The 21765-nt window shown below is 38.0% G+C and overlaps 1 protein-coding gene across 1 annotated transcript; it reads left to right on the plus strand.

The window, feature by feature from the left end:
- Window positions 1-3655: 3655 nt before the first annotated feature.
- LOC136229697 (uncharacterized) lies at window positions 3656-5218 on the plus strand. The gene is made up of 4 exons (XM_066018603.1): window positions 3656-3927; window positions 3992-4220; window positions 4325-4477; window positions 4559-5218. Exons 1-4 carry the CDS (start codon window positions 3656-3658, stop codon window positions 5216-5218), a joined length of 1314 nt encoding a protein of 437 aa, XP_065874675.1.
- Window positions 5219-21765: the final 16547 nt, after the last annotated feature.

Raw genomic sequence — 21765 nt, forward strand, 5'->3', positions numbered from 1 at the left:
ACTATAAATACAAGGCCTCTTAGCCATAATCACTAAGGTGATTTAAACCATTAATTGTGTTATTACTTATCTCTCTCTATCTCCATAATCCTCCATATATCAAACTATACATTCAACACATTGGTCATTGCTCTTCTAGATTTGTATTATATTAAGTAATTAAGATATAGATGTGAAGATTTTTATTTTTATTTTTTGGTGTAAAAAATGTTAGTCATTATTAACATTTTGTGAGAACAAGTCCTTAGAAGCTTGATTGATGGGTCCTTTGTCCTCCCTCAATAATATTGGTCCAAATTGACCAAAACCCAGATTTAAGTTTGGTGAATTCTGAAGCCAGTTGACCATATAATTATCTATAGGATCCATAAAACCCCACAAACAACCAAACATTAGCTTTTTAGGATTATGCCTCCAAACAAACCTCGAAAGACATATGAGAATATATATGTCATTCATTTTTGGGTCTTTTACATAAAAGACATGAATAGTAATAATATTTATATTTATAGTTTACTCATTAATGGTAATTTAATTCATAATATATAAAAAATATTAAAACTATTTCAAAAATATCAGCAGTTAAAGAAAATATGAATTTCGAAATTCCTAGCTTTTAGGGATGATTTACTTGTAGAAATGGTGGTTTATTTAATTTGATAAAATTCAAATTATTACCTGACATTGTTGTAAATACTTTTTCAAACCTGAATTTCTGTGTAAATTTCCCTTCATTTTAATGGGTTCTTCTTATCTTCTTATATATGCATGATCTATATCCATCCAACATTTGTTTCGTGCAACAAAAATATTTTTAACACACAAGTAATTCAAACATCCAAAATATAATATATGATTGGTTTAATTTAGAGGGTGTTTGGTTACCTACAGTTCACTTTCTGCTTGTCTTTTCACTTAAAAGGCAGAGTTTGAAGTTTTTTGTTAGACGCCTCCTGTTTGCCTTTTTACAACTGAAAAATAGTTTTTTTACAAAAGCATGAAATCACTGCTTTTTTGGAAAAAACAGTCTTTTCCAAAAGCAAACAACAAACATCAAGTAGTCAAACGGACCCTTAAGTTTACTAGACATATTTACCATTTTTAAAGGAGAACGTTTTAGAAAACTTTTGACTTTTTTTTTATAATGTTATCTTGGTATATCATTTTTTTTTATGCATGTCACTTTCAGTGGTTTATCTTTTTTAGTGTAGCGTTTACTTAATTTTTCTAGAATGAACCTTAGTTTCCCTAATCATGAGTGAGACCTAGCGAAAACATCTCGAGTGAATCCAGGGAAAACATCTTAAGGGAAAGTATGAGAATTAGGGGAATTATTTTGAGGGAAACCAAGGGAACCATTTTGAGTGAGACTTTAGGGGATATATCTTGAGGGAAACCGGGGAAGATCTAAAGTAAACTTCGTAAGAAATCATTTTGGGAGGCCATTTAATGTTGTACACATTTTGTGAGCCAATCGAGAAGCATGAAAGTAAAAAATGTAAAAGTCATGAAACTTAATAAAAAAAATAACTTTATAGAATACTTTACTTTGATCTCTAAGAAGATTTAATTAGAAGGTCAAAAGAAGTAATTAGAAGCCCCAAAGTTCCATCAAATAATTTGAGATTAGAGATAAGGAATTATTTATTATTCTAAAACATTTTTTTTTCTTCCATCAAACAAGGAACCAACCTATATATATAATAAAGTAAAAGTAAAAATATGAAAGGGAGAACTTATATCCAAAGGATTTAATATTTATTTTTCTTTAGAATAATAATATGCATCAAAGCATCTCTCTCTATATTATGTAGCTTTTTTTATATATATTATAGAATATTATATAGCTTTTGAACAGTAGTTAAAAGTTGGAATAATAATAAAGGGAATTCCACTTGAACCTACATCAAAAGAAGAGAATATAATCATTATAGTAGCTAGGAATTAGATTAATGTACGTATGGACCTTAAAATTATGAATTTACAATCACTTGACATAACTTAATTACTAGATTTGTCAATTTTCTACATTATTCCCTTTCTCTTTTATATTTTTCCTTCTTATAAGAGGAAAGATATTAGCATGTTTCACTAAAAATGTACTCAACTATAGAAAATAACATGGGAAAAATGCAAATATTGTAAATTTCTAGAAATTTTTGTTATGATTAGTAATGATAACAAGGGAGAAACTTCTGATCGGAGCTCGTCCCTGTGGGGGGCGTCGTTGGGTTCGACGGGGGAAACTCCGATGCCAAAGTCAGTAGAGAATATGAAGGATAAACCGTATTGACAAAGCTTAGAGAATATAGAAAAGTCTGAGTACCTTGATAGCCTAGAATGGTAGGCTATATATAGTTGAGAAGTTCGTAACCTCTAGGTAGCTAGAAAGTCCCCATTAATGCTCACTTAATGGCGGTTACAAGTTACTCTTAACCTGGCGGGTAAGACAGTTAATGATCCATTTAATGATCCTTTATGACCGAGCCGGCGGCCAGCCGTTACCAAGGTGAATGGAGAGATTCGCCTTAGAGATCCGCCAACGGATCTCTTAGAGCTAGTCCAGGGAGATCCGCCAGCTGACTTCCTTTGCTACGTGGCATACTTAAAGGCAGATATCTCTTTTGGTCCTCATGATAATATCTCGATGTTATCAGAAGCCCCCCCTAAAATGCCTTTAAAGTCCTTTAGGGCTTTTAGACTTCCGCGCGCCGTCATATGCTCCATCATTAATGTGCGCTCTGTTCAACGCCATTTGATGGTTGACACGTGTGGTGGCACACTGTCCTAGGCAAGTTCAAAAGAAACCTTTTTCTCCTTCTAATTTCTCTTCCTTCTTCGTTTCTTCATCTCTCTCCGTTTTCGAAGCTTTTCCTAGAAGTTTTCCAGAGCTCTTCTTCAAACTTCTACGTTTCCATGTAAGTGCCCTTTCTTTTTATCTTGAATGTTTAGAAGTTCATCCTCGTCTTCTGGGTCGACTTCTGAACTTTTTAACTCGTCATCTCCTCCTAAGATTGAAGTAGATTTTAGTTGGACCACTTCATCGTCGGAGGACTCCCAATCTTCCGTAGGTGCGATTAATTCCGGTTTAGCTGAGTTTAATAACTCGGCGCGTAACCATTACTAGACTCGTTCAACCAGAAATCCCTCTTTCTTTTTTCCTGTTTCCGGTGCCGTTCCGGCCGGTGCTCGTAACCGGTTTCTGGGTTCCATGGCCACTTCTTCCCTCCCTGCTAAGAAAAAGAATCCTCGAGCGGAGTCCACTCCATCCCGTATGAATGCCGCGTATTTGGCGAATCTGGCGGATCGCTTTCCGTGGATCAAAAATTACGAAACCCAACTTGCTGCTTCTCATCAACGCCCCTCCAATCCGCCTAACGGCTTCTTTACTGTATTCTGTAGTCATGTAGAGAGAGGGTTTCGCCTTCCTCTTCCCAAGATGATGGCGGATATCCTCTCATACTTTGACATTGCCGTCAGTCAGCTACATCCTAATGGCTGGCTCGACATGGCCCTAGACTGCTATCTCGCTTCAAATTTAGGCGTTGTTTATACGGGCCGTATTTTTAGGGCCTTTCATAAACCTTCCAAGAGGAAGTCAGAATCCTACCTTACATTCGCCAAATTTGGTGTCTATTCGCCCTTTTACGATAAAATGTCCAACGTTCATAGCTGGGATGAGAGTTTCTTCTATGTGAAGATAAAAGAGGATGAACCGTTAGGTTTCCCTTCAGTTTGGAATTCTCGTCCGCTACATATGGCGGGTGACATGCGCATCTTAACAAGCAGTGATGAAGAGGTGGCAGATCTCATGAAGCAGATCAAGGCGGATGCATGGACTTATGCAGATGCCTTAGCCTTCATGATGAGTGACATTCCATTGATTCAACGAGAAGGGGATCAATTTATTTATTCGAAAATTACTCAGTTTGATCAAGGTACCTTTCCGTTACTTCAAAAGTCTTGATTATCTTGATGTCTTCTTTGGCAGGGGTGTATCTAAGGCCAATCACGCTCTTGCAGAGACACGCATGAAGCTTTTGGAAGATGAAGCACGCAAGAAAAGTCAAGCGGCTAATCCTCAAGCCGATACGGGCAAACGTCCTGCAGAGATAGTTGTTGATCCGCCACTGAAGAAGAGGCGGCCCAACACTATGGGTAGTACCAAGATTATGGCGAACGCGATACGATCCGCCAAACCTGCTGAGAAGATTGTTCAGGTAATCCATCTTTTGATTTCCTCTATTGCTCATCCGATTCTAAAGTGATGTATGGATCTTCTCTGTTTGTGCAGATGGCGAAGCCCGATATTGGAGGATACTAGTCCGCCAAATTGGGGGCCCAAGGTTCTTTTGAGAATGAATCCCTTCTGAATGATCTGGATGAGGCCTTGGGTCAGGTGGGAGAGGTACAAAGGAACTATAACCAAATCCCTGGGCCAACTCATGTCCAGAAGGGGAAATCAGAGCTTCTTTCGGTGAGTTCAAAAAGAATGTAGATAATGATAATTCCTTCACCTCTTTTTCGCCCTTGGACTAAATCATTTTGTCTTTTATAGCTGTATGCCCGTCTGCGTACTTTGGAAAATGGACTCCTTCAGAACGTGGCGGACAGGGCAACCATTGAAAGGTTAGAAAAAGATATAGCGAATGCCAATTCCACCATTGCCTCTGCAAACGCGGATCTTGCTTCCGCCGCAGCGGCTTTAGTTCTTCGGGATGAAGAGATTAAAAGTTTAAAGGCAACGATGGCTTCTGATGCCAAAAGCCATGAGGATGCTCTCGGAGAAGTTGAATACACGGCGGGTGTACAGGCGTTTTACTATGGCGAGATGCTTATGGCGTACTTCTCCCTGGCCCATCCCGAAGTTGACTTCACAGATCCTCTGCTCGCCGTCCCCGAGCCAGAAGACGTGGCGAGGTTCAACAAAATGCCAGATGTCAGGGAATACCTTCGCAATTATGTACGGAAATGGATGAAAGGACCCCCGCAGGAGACCAAACCTTCTACCACAGTTGTGGCGGACAATTCTGAAGAGATGTCGCCCAAAGTAGGTACAGAGCCCATTCTTGATTCTGTCCTTCCACTGGGTCCTACTTCTTCGAAGGATAAGGAGGTATCTCCTGGTGGCGGATCTGTGACTGTGGAGAAAAAGGATCCTCAAGCAAGCATCATAGGCGAAGGAAGCAAAAAAGAGGATGCCCCTATTATTATTTAGTTTTTGTTTAAAGATCTTTTTGTAAAAAATCTTCTAAGTACAATCTGGTTAATCCTTTACGCTGTTATTTATTTATTTTACTCTTACATTTACGTAGAGAGGTACTTTGAACATAAGCATGTTTAGGATTTATGTTTGGAGTAGGTGGCCAGCCATACTCCATGGTATGAACCTTTGTGAAGGTTTGAAGCTGTTTTATTCCTTCTTGGAGGAAGTAAAGCTGCCCAGGGGTTCAATTTGCTACCTATCTTTGAGGTGAAATGATCCGCCCATAGGACTTATGAATCCCTCTCTGGGAGGGATAAGAGAGTGTAAAGACCTTGCGTCCAAGGATCGTTTTAACTCAATCGGTGATCAGGATCCGCCAAGTGGCGGATCTACATTGAATGTGGAGAGCGTTGGATGCCCCCCTTCTTTTTAAGACTGGAATATTGATATTGCAGCAGTAAACTATAAAAAGAACATAGATGATAAAACCAACAATGTTTACTAATGGGAGAAACACCTTATTACAGCAAATAGGTCTTTATAAATGAGCCTCGTTAAAACCTTTAACAAGAAAAACCACATGGGAAAAAGCTTGTTAAAGGAAAAAGAGTGCTCAAGACCATGAACATACTTCATTTTTTAACAAAGTATTTGCGGAGGTTTTGGAGATTCCACGTGCGTGGCAGTGTATTGCCCTCCATATCTTGTATTTTGAATGTGGCCGGTCCAACCTTGTCTACTATCTGGTATGGACCTGTCCAGTTGAGCCCCAACTTGCCCTTGCCTTCTCGAGATTGGACTTTGTCAGTTTTGCGAAGCACGAGATCTCCTATCTTTATATCTATAAGCTTGGCATTTTTATCATGGTAAGCCGCGATCCGCTGTTTGTATGCTGCCATGCGTACATAAGATTGGTTCCTGCGATCCTCAACCTGATCCAAACGCTCCCTTAGTCGTTTGTTGTTGTCCTCTTCACAATAAAAGGCTACCTGATCACTGGGGACTTGTATCTCAACTGGGATCACGGCCTCCACTCCATGAGAAAGGGCGAATGGTGTTTCCCCAGTAGCTGTTCTTGGGGTGGTACGATAAGCCCATAAAACACTTGTAAGCTGATCCGCCCACTTCTTGTCATGCTCTACCAACCTCTTCTTTATCCCCTTAACAATTGTCCGATTGGTAACTTCGGTCATTCCATTGGACTGAGGATAATAAACGGAGGCGAATCTGTTCAGGATGCCCAACCCTTCACAGAAAGCCTTGAATTTGTCACAGTTAAACTGTGTTCCGTTGTCAGTGATGATGGTATGTGGAATGCCATATCTTCCCACGATGTTGTCCTTGATAAACTCCACCATCTGTTCTACTGTAATAGAGGAAACAGCCTCGGCTTCTACCCATTTGGTGAAATGGTCTACTGCCACTATTACGTACCTTTTTTGCCGGCGAGTTGGGGGAAATGGGCCAACGATGTCTATTCCCCAGAGGGCGAATGGACGTCCCTCAATGATTGGCTTTTGGATATGTTTGATAGTATGTGACTCATTTGCGTGAATCTGACAATTGTGACAAGATTCTACCAAACTCTGGGCATCTAATTCAGCTGTGGGCCAGTAGAAACCTGCTAACCTGGATTTCTTCAAGATCATGGTGGAAGCTTCATGTGACCCACAGGATCCCTCGTGTAGCTCCTTGAGGATCTGCTGCCCTTCTTCTGGTAGAATGCATTTCAGCCAAGGATGACTAAAGGATTTTCTGTAAAGACCATCATTGATCAAGGAGAAATAGGCTGATCTCCTAACTATCCTCTGTGCCTCTTCCTTGTCTCCAGGTAATGATCCATTCAGCAGATATTGGTGGATGACCGATCTCCAATCACCCTCCACCGTTGTGAGTAGGGACACTTCTTCAAAGGCAAATGCTGGAGCCATTTTTACTTCAAAGGGACAATCCGGGTCCGCCCATTTTTCCTCACAGGAAGCCATTTTGGCCAATTGATCAGCCTCTGTATTGGATTCCCTTGGTATGTGAATCAATTCCCACTTCGTTTCTTTAACTTCAAGGTGATCCAGCAACTTTTTGACTTCTGCTACATATTTGGCCAGAACCTCGTCTTTCACCTCGTAATTCTTGATTACTTGGTTGACCATTAGTTTTGAATCGCTATATATCACGATCCGCTCTGGGGTGATTTCTTGAAGTAGACGTAATCCCAGTATCAGAGCTTCGTACTCAGCAGCATTATTAGTGGCATGGAAATTTAATTTTGCTGCGTATCGCAATCTTATGTAGTGGAGACCTTTGATCACAACTCCCACACCTGCTCCATCCGCCGAGGAAGCTCCATCAGTGTACATCGACCATTCTTCTAATGGAGGCTTGGGATGAGATATCCCTTCGTCAGTGAATTCATTCACGAAGTCCGCCAGGACCTAACTTTTCAAAGATGATCTGCTTTCATATCTTACATCAAATTCGCCCAGGCGAATCGCCCATTCCATCAACCTTCCTGAAGTGTCCGGCTTCTGCAATACCTTTCTCATTGGTATATTGGTTCGAACTATTACAGTATGCGCCTGAAAATATGGCCTAAGGCGAACTGCCGTGGTTACAACAGCTAGTGCCATTTTATCCAGCTTTGAATATCTGGTTTCAGCGTCTTTCAAAACTTTACTCACGTAATAAATTGGGAATTGTTGGCCATCTTCTTCTCGTATCATGACTGTGTATACGGCTTTATCCGTGACCGATACGTACATGTAAAGATCCTCCCCTTTCAAAGGTCGGCTCATCATGGGTGGCTCTGTGAGGAACCGCTTGATTCCTTCAAAGGCATTTTGACAATCCTCATTCCACTCGAATGCTTTTTGTTTCTTGATGACTTCGAAAAAAGGCTGACATCTACGAGCTGAGCAAGAGATAAACCTGCCCAAGGCTATGATATGTCCGTTGAGGCGCTGTACTTCTCTGATATTCTGGGGCGCTTGCATTTTTAGGACTGCTTTGACCTTGTCAGGATTTGGGCTGACTCCTTTTTCGCTGATCATGAATCCTAAAAACTTCCCATATGTTGCCCCGAAAGTGCATTTCTCTGGATTCAACTTGATGTTGTGGTTCCGAAGTACGCCCAATACCTCCTTTATATCTTCTGCATGCCTTTCTACAGTTGTGCTTTTAATGATCATATCGTCTACATAGACAGAATAATTACCGCTCTTATTGTCCGCAAATATCTTGTTCATCATCCTCTGATAGGTAGCACCTGCGTTCTTAAGCCCAAAGGGCATGACTTTAAAACAATAAGTAGCTTGATGCGTCACGAACGAGGTCTTAATTCTATCTGAGGGCTCCATAGGGATTTGATGATAGCTTGACTTCACGTCAGTAAAGGAGTACATTGCGTGACCGGCAGTTCCATCTACAAGCATGTCTATGCATGGCAAAGGATAATTATCCTTGGGGCAAGCTTTATTGAGATCTGTAAAGTCAATGCACATGCGGTAAGATCCGCCAGCTTTCTTGACTAGCACGACGTTCGCCAACCACTGTGTGTAGAGTACCTCCTCAATGGCATCCGCCTTCTGGAGCTTGGCGATCTCTTCCTCTATCACCTTTTGCCTTTCCGGACCATGGTTTCTCCGCTTCTGAGCCACAGGAACTGCATCTTTATCGATGTTGAGCTTATGGGTGATCACATCTGGGCTAATTCCTGGGAGAACTTCGTCCTTCCATGCAAAGACATCTTCAGCTTCACAAAGTACTTTGGTGATTGCATCTCTGATCTTGCCCCGTAGCCCCTTAGCTATTCGTACCTGCTTCTCCTCTGCCATAAAGTACATTTCGGTTTCGCCTAAGGCCATTGTGACACGCTCCTCTTCATCTTCTTCCTTAGATTGAGGGCGAATCATTAAGGATGCCGAATATGTTTCTTGGGCCACCTTTTGACAACCTTTGACCATCACACCTCCCTTGACTGTGGGAATGTAAAGTGTCAAATGGCGAATAGAGATAAGAGCTGCAACTTCGGAGATAAAAGGTCATCCGAGGATAATGTTATAAGCTAATTGTCCATCCAAGATCGAGAACTCCAAATCTCCTCTCCAAACTTGATCATTATCAACAAGCTCACAATCCAAAGTAACTTGGCCTTTCGTCTGAATGGTATGACCTGTCACTCCCAAAATGTCAACCACCGTCGGCTCCACCTGGACGGGATCAATTCGGAGTCTAGCGAATGCTCCTCGGGTAATGACATTACATGAACTTCCCGTATCAATCATTACCCTCTTCATTTCCCAACCTTCGACCATCATGGTGACGACCAGTGCATCCGCATGGGGTGGAATCTCAGGACCTGCGTCTGAGAAAGGGCGATTTAATGATGTCCTATCAAGGGCGGTCGTCTTCGCCTTTTTCGATTCTGGCTGATAACCAGGTCCTCCTGCTATGACATTGATGGTACCCTTTCCTTTCTTCTTTGGGTCCTCCTTGGATCTATCCTCTTCTTTTCCTTCAGCTTGGATGAACCGATCCAATTTACCTCTTTCAATGAGTCGTTCAATTTCTCGAGCTAACTCCCAGCAAGCATCCGTATCATGGCCATTTTTCCTGTGATACTTACAATAATTTTTAGGATTTTTACCTTTATTGGTGTACTCCCCCCTTTTGGCTCGGGGTATGAAATGCTTCGCTTGTGCTGGCTGTTCTCAATCCACATAAGAACTTCACTTTTAGAGGCATTGAGAGGTGTGAAGGAGGTGACAAACGTTGATTTATTCCGAGAATCCCTTCGTTTGTTCCGAGAAGAAGAATCCTGACGTTTGTCCTTGTCCCGGTCCCGAGGGCGAGATTCGCCTCTGTCCTTTTTTGGTGATGATGGCGAACCTCGGCGAATGTCATCCACTTCTATAAAGTCTTTACAACGCTCCATTAACTCTGCCATGCTGATGGGCTTTTTACGAATGAGATCCTCTTGCAAACTTTTACAAGTAGTGTTTCTCACAAAACACTCCACAGCTACGGAGATATCTACATCAACGATTTGTATACACAATTGGTTGAAAGTGTCCACATAGTCTCGGAGGGGTTCATTCGCCTTCTGCTTTAATTCAAAAAGCTTTCCAGATTTCACCACTGCAGGAATACAACCAGCAAATTTAGAACAAAATTCCCTGCTTAATTGATCAAAGCTGTTTATTGATCCTGGAGGTAGAGATTGAAACCACAAATAAGCTGGACCTCCCAGCGTGGTGACAAACATTTTGCAGAGCATGGGTTCGGTGGCTCGGTTGAGCCTGGCCAAGATTCGATACTTTCGAACATGAGCTTCCGGATTATCTTTGCCTGTGTATATTGCAAGATTAGGAATCTTGAAAGCTCTGTCGGTTTCCTCTGCCTCAATCCAGGCTGCAAAAGGCGAATCCCTATTGGCGAATGGATTGTGCCTAGCATTTTCTTCGTTCATTTGGAGTACTAGGGCCCTCACTCTATCATCAAAATTCTCCGGATCCGCCCTGGGGCGACCCCTTCGTGGCGATCTACTTGGAGAAGAAGAAGAAGAAGAACTTGAATCAGATGATGGATCCGATGGCGAATGTCTTCCTGCATTACCACGTCCGCTCCCTCCTCTTCCTCCACCATCTCCTCCACCACTTCCTCTACCTGGGGGAGTTGGACCATTTCCTCCTTGCTGGCCTCCAGACGAGGTGCGTCCAACAGTTCCTGAAGATGGATGTGGCAGTGGTCCACCTATATGAGATGTTTTTTCTGGCCTTTTACTTCTTCTACGACCAGTAGATGGAGGTGATCTGCCACGGCGTGGGGATCCTGCTTGCTTATTTTTATCCTTTTTATGCTTTTTACGAGTGGGCTCCTTAAATCCGCCAATAGATGAATTTGTCCGCGAACGCCTAGGTACATTTGGTCCATCAAGATTAAACCTTGGAATCTCTGATCCGCCATGAGGGATCGTATCATTCCTTCGACTTCCCTCGCCAGGAAATAACTCTCTGATAACCGGTCGTCCGCCACCCGATGCCGTAGTAGTTATCATGGAATCAATGTTGTGAGCTTGAAGGAATGAAGAGCTATGGGCACCTGGTCCCAGACCAAAGTTTAATGGAGGTAAAGATGAGACAGCTGACGTAGATACCGTACTCCAACGAGGAGGAAGAGTCATGAACGCCCGGAGGCGGTTCCCAATTTCAAGCCCATATCGTGCCTCGATATCCCGAGCACACATATCGATGAAAGAAGCAGTGGGCATGTTTCCATCGATATTTGTTACAGGAGCAGTTGTGTTAGTGCGATCAGCACTAGATGGTGTAATTATCGGTGATTCAATCCCAGAGGAGGGATTTTGTCCTCCATCGGTCATGATGTTTCAGTGTGAACGAAAAACCCTTTATTTGATCAAGGATTCCACGTTCACCGCACCAATTGATAACAAGGGAGAAACTTCTGATCGGAGCTCGTCCCTGTGGGGGGCGTCGCTGGGTTCGACGGGGGAAACTCCGATGCCAAAGTCAGTAGAGAATATGAAGGATAAACCGTATTGACAAAGCTTAGAGAATATAGAAAAGTCTGAGTACCTTGATAGCCTAGAATGGTAGGCTATATATAGTTGAGAAGTTCGTAACCTCTAGGTAGCTAGAAAGTCCCCATTAATGCTCACTTAATGGTGGTTACAAGTTACTCTTAACCTGGCGGGTAAGACAGTTAATGATCCATTTAATGATCCTTTATGGCCGAGCCGGCGGCCAGCCGTTACCAAAGTGAATGGAGAGATTCGCCTTAGAGATCCGCCAGCGGATCTCTTAGAGCTAGTCCAGGGAGATCCGTCAGCTGACTTCCTTTGCTACGTGGCATACTTAAAGGCAGATATCTCTTTTGGTCCTCATGATAATATCTCGATGTTATCAAGTAATTTGATGATGCATTTAGTGTACTCTTAGTATATTCTAAGTGATAATATATCTTAAACTTAGTCTTATTCGCTTCTAAAAGAAATAACCTAGTTAACACGCTCCCTCATGCTGAGAGTTAGATATATGGAGCGTGAAGTTTATAGGATTAGATATCTACCTGCATGTGACCTAATAATTAATGACAATCCTATCATTGAATTAGGAGAGCTTGAAACCATATAACAAATGTACCTTCAGAACAGATCCAGAATTCAGTGATAGGAAATGATTGGGATGCTCTATGGTGATCTGTGAGTGCTCAATTGATATTTATTGAGGGTTCATTTGTTTTAACTACTGTTTGTTGTTATTATTTGCTGTTACGGTTTGATGTTTGCTATTGGAAAAAAACTGCTTTTCCAATTCGTTGTTTTTGTAAAATACTACTTTTAAGGGGTAAAAGACAAACATGAGGTCACTAACCAAACACCTAAAACTCTCATTTTTGAAGTGAAAAGGCAAAAGGGAGCATGAAAATGAGCTACCAAACACCCCCTGAGTGTTTTGCATAAAAAAAAGGGATTTAAGTTTCATACACATGTTTCATATAATTTTTTAGAAAATTATGGGGAGTAGTAGGCGTTTAAGCTATTTAATGTGTTACTAATACAGTTGCAAAAACAAAAATATTAAAATGCTAACAACAAAGTATGCCACATATAAAGTTAAACACAATTTTTTTTGGGGGTCAAATGTCTAAAATGTTTACTCTGTATTAATGTAATATAGTTATAAATAACTAACTAAAAATATACGAAATTGCTTCAGTTTATCGACAAACTTGTTTGGAAAGTCTAATGTGACAGTTAAATAACAATCAAACCAACTTTTTCAAATTTTCAGTAAATAGGACTAAAATTGATCTTACTTTGAAACATTAAGGTTAAATTTGTATCCTTTCTTACATTAGAGCTAAATTTATACTTCTTTAAAAATATTAAAATCAAATTTGATCTTTATCTCTATAATTAAAGAGGCAAATCCTAATTAAATAATGTGAGATACTTAACATATCCCATCACTTCAAAATCATTTGAAACGTGAAACAAATACTAATGCACAATAGATCCAACATTGAAACATATCTCTCATACTATATAAACATGACTCACCCTAGTAGGCACCTTGAATGAGAAAGGAGATTACTCACACTTATAAATAGTTCATTACCTTTATAGCTAGTCAATTTGGAATACTTTATAAGATATAAAGGTTGTTTTTGGATTTTATCCATCAGCTTAAGCTGAACTTTAAATCAATTGGTTTCTTGATATGATATAAGAGCCTTTGGACCTAATATAACAATATACTCTTCAATATACAGACGTGTTTTAAAATGGTAATGTCGAAGAACTGAAATTTGAGTTAATATAAACAATATTTACATAGTATTGAATCATTGTATATATACATTCAAATGGTGACCTAGCATAATTTATTGTTGAATTTCAAAATATAATACACGAGACTTTCTACTATACTTTTGAAGCAATACACTCAACTAATCAAAAGAAGAATGCATACCACCTCATTGGAAGATGATTGATGTTAAGAATAAAAGTGTACAAATGACACTAATTAATTGGTCAGGTGTATTGCTCTTCGGATGTAGATGTTATTAAATCGTATCATTAAGTGTCAGCTTAAGCTTTTAGAATGTATTATATATATACAGATCGGCGGTGGCAGCAGCTTGATATTCAGTGTACGAAGTTGATTGCGGATTATCAGAGGATTCAGAAGAGGTGGAAGTTGAGACTACTGATACCATGTTGAATGTATAGTTTGATATACAAGAATAATATGGAGATAGAGAGAGATAAGTAATAGACACAATAATGTTTTGAATCACCTTAATGATTATGGCTCTGAGGCCTTGTATTTATAGTGAGACAATTGTAGTTTGTATAGGAATACAATACATAAGTATAAAAGTATTGAAATTCTACCTAGCTAGTGATATAGACAAATTGAGACTCTAACTATATAGGAATCTATTTACAAGATAATAGGAACATTATCTCTAACAATAAAGGTTGATAAAAGAAGACAGAAAAAGTAAGTAGGGAAGTTTGAAGTTAAGGAATGATTTTGTCCATATCAAAATTCAAATAAAGATTTCCTAAAAGGGACATAAAAACTGAAAAATGTGAGCAACCCCTGGCTGATATTACAAACAATGATTTAAGAAGGTGGGTAACGTTAAATAAGAAGAAAAAAGCAGATTGAAATGGGTGTTTAAGCATGCTTAAGCCATCATTTTCAGGGTCCATCTTCCCTTGATGTATGCATTGCATTTGAACATATATATAATGATGATGTTGCTCTAAAAAGTACAACCCTCGTTCTAATGCTGCCTATTTACACTACATTTTATTTATCTCTTATGTCCTTTGTGTTTTCATTCATTTTATTACTACAAAATCATCTCAAATACACATTTATAATAGGCTTTTTACATGTGAATGCTTAATCTGCACCTCCGACAGATAAATTAGTGGACAAGGGTTCACACAGGTGGTTCCCAGCGATTAGAAGTGCTCTACTATCCTGTTTACCTCTAACCTCATTCTAAGTTTAATTAATATATGGAATTGATTAGATTTGGAGGGATTATCAAACAAATAAACCGAATATAAATACAGATTTACAATGTATCTCTTGTAGAGCAGAATCCGTTGCGAAGAATATCGTGGAAGAATCGGATCAACATGATCCTGTATCACTGGTCCTGAATCATCCACATAAATGTTAATCACGATGTGAAAACAAAGAATCCATGAACTAAAGCGGACATCAAGACAAAGAGGGAGAGGCACAGAGAGTGTGGAGGCTCAGGGGAGAATATGCATCAACCGATTATGGTTAGATAGCTATCAATATATGTCCTCTTTTTAGATTAAAAATCCTAACCATGATCCTCCACTTTTAGATGGGCTTGGCCCGATTCCATTTCAAGCGGATTAATTTATTCGACTCATTACCAGAATAATTCTACCATCTCGCGCTCACATGTAATGGAACATATTCCTAACCTCATCTCAATCTCAGCCATACTATTGCAAATAGTTCGTGCGACTAACATACTATCGAGAGCTTTAGTGCTATATACTCGTTGGAACATATAGTTGCTCGATGTGCATGTATCAAACTTAGGACTAGACACTCATTGGAGATAATATGGTCTTTAGATTTGAACTTGATATGATTTATCCAAGATTCACATCACATTAACATTGATCTCTATAGTTCCTCTGTTTTCACAAATATGCACATGTGCATAAGTGTCCCGATAGTAAAATACTAAAACTCTTATATGTGAACTTCATGGATATCTTTTCCTTCTACTTTACTCCTTCCATCATAATCTAACTCGCTTATCCAGTCAGATTCTTTTTGTTGGAATTATAACATCAACTTAAAGATGATCCTCCCAATGTAGCCACATCAGACTATACTTCTAGAATAAGTTAAGGGTCTTTAGAATAAAGAATGTCGAGATATCATGATTTCACGATGTAAGTCTCATGCTAGGAAAATGTGAGATCGTGTCTTTTACATTCTTGTGGTCGTTAAAGTGCACATGTTATGAAACATGAGTTATGGTGCTCAATTATTTCTTCAAAAGATGAGCATGTCTCTCATCTTAACACCATATAAAAGCATAGATTCAGATGTAATAAAACATCTAACTTTAGTTCACTGCATATAGTGACTACTCTCGACTATAAAGATAGAAGACTTTAAGTTGTTTCAAACTAGCCTTTCAGATTGCAATTAATCTGTTTCATACACATGTAGTGTATGTCATCATCTTGCACCATGATGAAATTGCTTTTATACTTTTTGCAAAACGGCTTTTGGTATTGAACATGCTTTCGAGTTTGTTGAAAAATAGCCTCATCCTTCTATTTGGCATCATGTGACAAAACAAGGGTAAACACTTGTATGAGTGAGCTACTTTTCTATTTGACATGCATTGTAACATATAACAGAACATTAAGAAAAAATATTTGTACTTGTATATTGGAAAAATTCATGAAACGTTTACTAATAAATCATGTTCACAAAATGCATGAAAAATAGAATTATCCCTAGATGTTTAATATGAACATCTCTTTTGACATATTTGGTAAGGGGATCCACACCCATGTCATGAGTCGACACATACTTCATCCTAACTTCTTTGCGTGTAATTAAGTCCCTGAAAAAGTGGTACTTAATCTCTATGTGCTTTATTTTGCTATGGTATCTCTGATCCTTAGCAAAAGCAATATCAGATTGACTATCACTATTAACTACGACCAAAGTATTAGAGGTAGTAACATTTAGATGCTTTAGGAACCTATTCAACCAAACTGCCTCTTGAACTGTTGATGAGTGCGATATGTACTCAGCTTCTATGGTGGATAAAGCTACACACCTCTATTTCTTGTTACTCCATGAGATGACACCATTCCCTAGAAAGAATACGTAGCTTGATATGGACTTTCTCTTGTCCAAATCTCCTTCCTAATCATTATCTATCTATATATCCTCTCATATTGATATCTTTGCCTTGATAATATAGAGAATGGTTTGCAGATGCTTTAAGATACCTTAATATCCTTTTAACAGTTTCCCAATGTGCTTTTTCTGAATTGGACTGATATCTGCTTACCATCCCAATAGCATGACAGATATCGAGTCTCATACACAACATAGCGTACACCAGAATACCAACGATACTAGCATAACGAACATTTTTCATCTGTTCTTTCTGCTTTTGTGTTTGTGGACACATATCAATACTGAGGGTAATGTCCTTAGTCATCAGGCTATCTATAGGCTTGTAAATATGTAGGGGTGAGCAAAATAACCGGTAACCGATTACCAAACCGAAATTTTAGTTTGGTTCGGTTATTTTAACATTCTGGTTCGGTTCGGTTTTCATTTTAGCTCAATTTGGTAATCGGTTATCGGTTCGGTTATTGAAAAAAATATCGGTATAACCGATAACCGAACCGAACTTCATATATAAATATAAAAAATATAATTTTATCTTTATATATATATAAATAAAAAGTCCAACCCTAAAAAATACACTTTTATCTTTGTATATATATATTTTGGTTTAGTAGCCTTTAATTTATTCAATTGTAACTTTTGTACAAGGATATTATTTGAAAACTAATTAAATAAAAATGTAGAAAAAATTAAATATTTTATGTTTTCGGTTATTCGGTCGGTAACCGAACCGAACCGAACCGAAAATTTTTGGTTAAATAAAATTCGGTTACCAAACTTGTTCGGTTCGGTTATGAAAATAGGGAAAATTTCGGTTCGGTTAGTAACCGAACCGAATCGATGCTCACCCCTACAAATATGCTTACTGAATCAATCGATGACCTTATTGACATAGATCTCTTAACATAGAACCAACATGTTCTTCGAACAATCGCTTGAAATCTTAACTCTAAGAATATATATGGCTTCAACCATATCTTTCATCTCAAAACTCGTATTAAGCCAAGCTTTGATCTGGCTCACAAATCCAATGGAATTTCTTGCTATCATGATGTCATCAACATATAATGGCAGAATGATAAATTTTCGACCTAAGCATTTCATGTAGACGCAATGGTCTTCTTCAATTAACTTGAAGTCATTCGAGATCATCTGATTATGAAATTGAATATACCATTGTCTAGAAGACTATTTAAGTCCATAAATTGATTAATTCAACTTACAAACCATTTGCTCACAGCCTGGTATAATAAAACCAATAGGTTGTTCCATATAGATATCTTCGTAAATTTCTACATTGAGAAAAGAAGTCTTCACATCCATCTAATGTAGCTCTAGGTCTAAACTTGCTACATTAGCCAAGATTAACCTAGTAGATGTAAACCTTACAACATGTGAGAATGTCTCATCAAAGTTTATCCATTCTTATTGTGTATAGCCTTTAGCGACAAGTCACGCTCGTGCATTTCAATACTGTTGTCAGCCTTTTTGCTTCACTTTGCGAAGCCACTTGCTCCCAATAGCTTTTCTTCCTTCTAGTAGATCAACTAGTTCCCAAACTTGGTTAGATCTCATAGAGTATATTTCATCTTGCATCACTTTAATCCACTTGTTTTTTCTCGGCAAGAGATAGTGCCTTTGACATTTTCAGGCTTCGCATCATCGCTTGAGGTGATTAAAAAGGCCGTGCCTTTGATACCAAAACGTCGGTGTTTGACTTTTTGCCTTTTAATATGACACGGTTCTTAATCCTGATAGATATATCTCAAGTATTCACCTAATCTAAAACCATTCCTTTAGATTTGTTCTATATTCTCATTTGAGTCAGGAATCATGCTCCCACTTAAATTTGGATCTATCTCATTCGAAATATTTTGAGGTTCAGGATCAAGTTCTTGTACTTGATCATGGTCTTGATCAACTAGGTCAAGTCCTAGTTCCTCCAAATTCCTCCCACTCGAATGGAGAGGTTCATTTGAATCAAGTTCCTCATAGAAAGCCAAATCATGGTCTACTTGCCCTAGTTTAGGGAATAAGTTCTTTAAAAAGACGTCTCTTGAGTCAATTTTCATTACATGGCCTTCCTCATTTTCTCACACTAGGACATATTCTTTTGACACTTATGATATCTTATAAAGATGCATTTTTTTATCTCTCGGGACTAGTTTACCAAACTTGTTCGAGGTATGGTGGGCAAAAGTGGTGCAACCCCACAGTTTTAGCATACTTAAATGTGCTTGGTTCAATAAATTCGTCCCATTATACAAATAATTCAAGCAAGATTCAAGCTCCAAACTTTAATCTAAGAGGCTCTGTAATACAAAATACCATCCAATCCAAAAATTTATTGGCCAATATTTTTTTTGGTAAAAATTGGGACGAGACAGATTATTGGCCAATATATAAAAGATTGGTAGAAAAAAAATCCGGATATTTATTTAATTATTATTTATTACAAAAAAAAAGGAACAAAAGGGTGAAATGAGGATGAGCCATCAAAATACTAAGACATTTTGGATCAACTATTATATATATATATATATATATATATATATATATAAAGACATTTTGGATCAAGGCTTAATCTCCATATTAATCTAGGGAAAATTACATAGAAATTCATCTTTTAAAAACTATTTACAACTATGTCAAATCATAATTTTGAATTATGTCAAACCAATATAATCAGCACTTTTAATATATTTTAAGGATTATAATTTATAAATTAGAAGTCTAGAATATATTTTCTAGGGTCTATAATTTATGAATTGGAGTCTAAATTTTTTAAATTATAATGTAAAATCATAATATATAGAGAATAATAATATCTTAAGAATTAAGTTTGGTGATATAACTTAATTATAATTTTGTACTTAATTATGATATTCATGTAATTGACCCATTAATCTAGTAAATACATGAATATCATAAATAAATAAGTACTAAGTAATCACCAAACTTAATTTCTCTTTAGTATAAGAACTTAAGTGCAACATCAATAATTCGTCAGCAGCCCAGCCCAGCCCAGCCCATTGATGCTCCAACCTTGTTTCATGTTCAAAGTCCATAATTTGTGTTTTTTTCACCTTCAAGCAAAAGCAACATAGCACATTCCAGTCATCTAAGACCATCACATTAAATGATTTAAATGCCAAAAATATTGAGGTATAATTTTTCCATATAACAAATCATTTTTATCGTCTTATATAAATGGCTAAATGTGTATGGTCTACCACTGTAAATCATGAGTTACTCGTGGTTCGGGTCGATAGGTTGGATTTATAAACGAGTCGAACTTGAGCATAGCGAAAGCTCACGAACGGGCTCAGTTATAGGTTCATGACCAAGCTCGATTATAATTTTCATAAACACGTTCGTGAGCAAAAACAAATGCTTCCTGAAGCCAACGCTTTCTCATCCTAGAGAATGATAAGCTAGACCCGGAAGGGATATCTGATATCCAATTAATATATCTCTTCCATGTGGCGCTTAAAGAACCTGAAACAACACACGGGGAAAGAAAGCATGTGGTGCCTCCTCAGTGAAATAAAGTAGTACGACTATATATTATGAACTTTGATCCGGAAAGTCTCACTAAACCCAGTCAAGGATCCAGTTGTTACCATGATCACGCTCGATCCCGAGAATCATAGGCCTAGTGGGCTTGAGGAATATCGGAGCCCAATATCTGGGTGCGCGTACTCTTATCAATAGGAGACACGTGGCCCACCTCGCTTCTCAATTCATAAACGTCTTCCACAGCTCGACAACATTATAAATAGATTAAGTTCAGCTCAAGTACACTCACTGTTTCGCACCGATTTTCTCTTATTAGCCTCTCTTAGCGTTTTCTGTCCACCAATGCGATTTTTAGCCGCATGGGCTCCGCCTAGACCGTATAGATGCCAACTAAGCCGCCTAGGTGTCGCCTAAGTGACGATGAACAAAAGCGTTTTTTATTATTAATTTTATTACAATTCATTTTTTAACATTCTCACATGGTTATTCGTTAATTGTATTTATTATTTTTGGATATTTTAGTTTAATTGCGTTCTCTACTTGTTTAATGATATAGTTTAAGACTTTAAGGATATTGTTTAATAACTTTTGGTGAATTATATTACTTGTGAGCATTATATTTTAGTTGTTTAAATTGTTTCAGTTATATTGTTGTTTTTAACTATATATGTTACAAATATACGTGTTTTTAGATAGTATAATACATATTTTAATTGAATTTATATAACACTTTATTGATTTACAAATACAAAAATAGAAAGTCGATAATTCCCAACTAATCTCTCAAAGGCACTGCCCGTCCGACTAGCTCCTAACGTTTTTTACAACATTGGGTATACTAGATCATTCATTCTATTAAGCTTATATTACGTGATCATCCTCTTAGCTTTTCATAAATTAACTTAGGTATCGGAGCGGAGTAGTTGGACAACCGCGTCCTTTGATCTTGTTTTTGTGAACGTAACCTTTTTAACCTATTAATCGGTTGATATCAATCAGTTAATAAAAATTCAATCTTATTAAACTCTCTTTCGTAGTGTTTAATTGGGAGCTTAAGAAGCTCTCACTAACCCCATAAAAGATACAGATACTTTTAGATCTGCTCTGCATATAGCTTTGTTTGTGATTCCATAGAATTGTTTAAGCATCTCTTCATCCAACAAAAGATGATGGCAAAATTCTTTTAATATGAAAGTGGGAATCAACAAAGTGAAGTTGATGTAAGTGCAGCCACTAATCATATTTTATAATACTCTAAAAATCACAACCTCAATCTTTATTTTTGTCCTTTACTCACAAATTATATTAATATTACAATTTGAATATACTAAACCTATATGTTTTCTGCATACAATGGGCCTAGTCATCTATTCTTTTCATAACTTGAGTTTAAATCTACGGATAAAAATGACTTCAAGTTTTTTTTTTTTTTTTGAGAAGGGTCAATCCAATCCAAATGTATATGGTTTATGAAATGATATCAATTTAACTCCGATTAATATATCATGGTATCTTAATATTTGTAAAATGGTACCAATTTATCATCAAGTTTCATTACCTATGACTAAA

The sequence above is a fragment of the Euphorbia lathyris genome, chromosome 5 (assembly GCF_963576675.1).
Source record: "Euphorbia lathyris chromosome 5, ddEupLath1.1, whole genome shotgun sequence".
NCBI classification, from domain to species: domain Eukaryota; kingdom Viridiplantae; phylum Streptophyta; class Magnoliopsida; order Malpighiales; family Euphorbiaceae; genus Euphorbia; species Euphorbia lathyris.

Coding starts and splice junctions, on each gene's coding strand:
- LOC136229697 (XM_066018603.1), top strand. CDS start 3,656: ATGTCCAACGTTCATAGCTGGGATGAGAGTTTCTTCTATGTGAAGATA. Junction 3,928..3,991: donor ATTTATTCGAAAATTACTCA/GTTTGATCAAGG, acceptor CTTCTTTGGCAG/GGGTGTATCTAAGGCCAATC. Junction 4,221..4,324: donor CTGCTGAGAAGATTGTTCAG/GTAATCCATCTT, acceptor GGAGGATACTAG/TCCGCCAAATTGGGGGCCCA.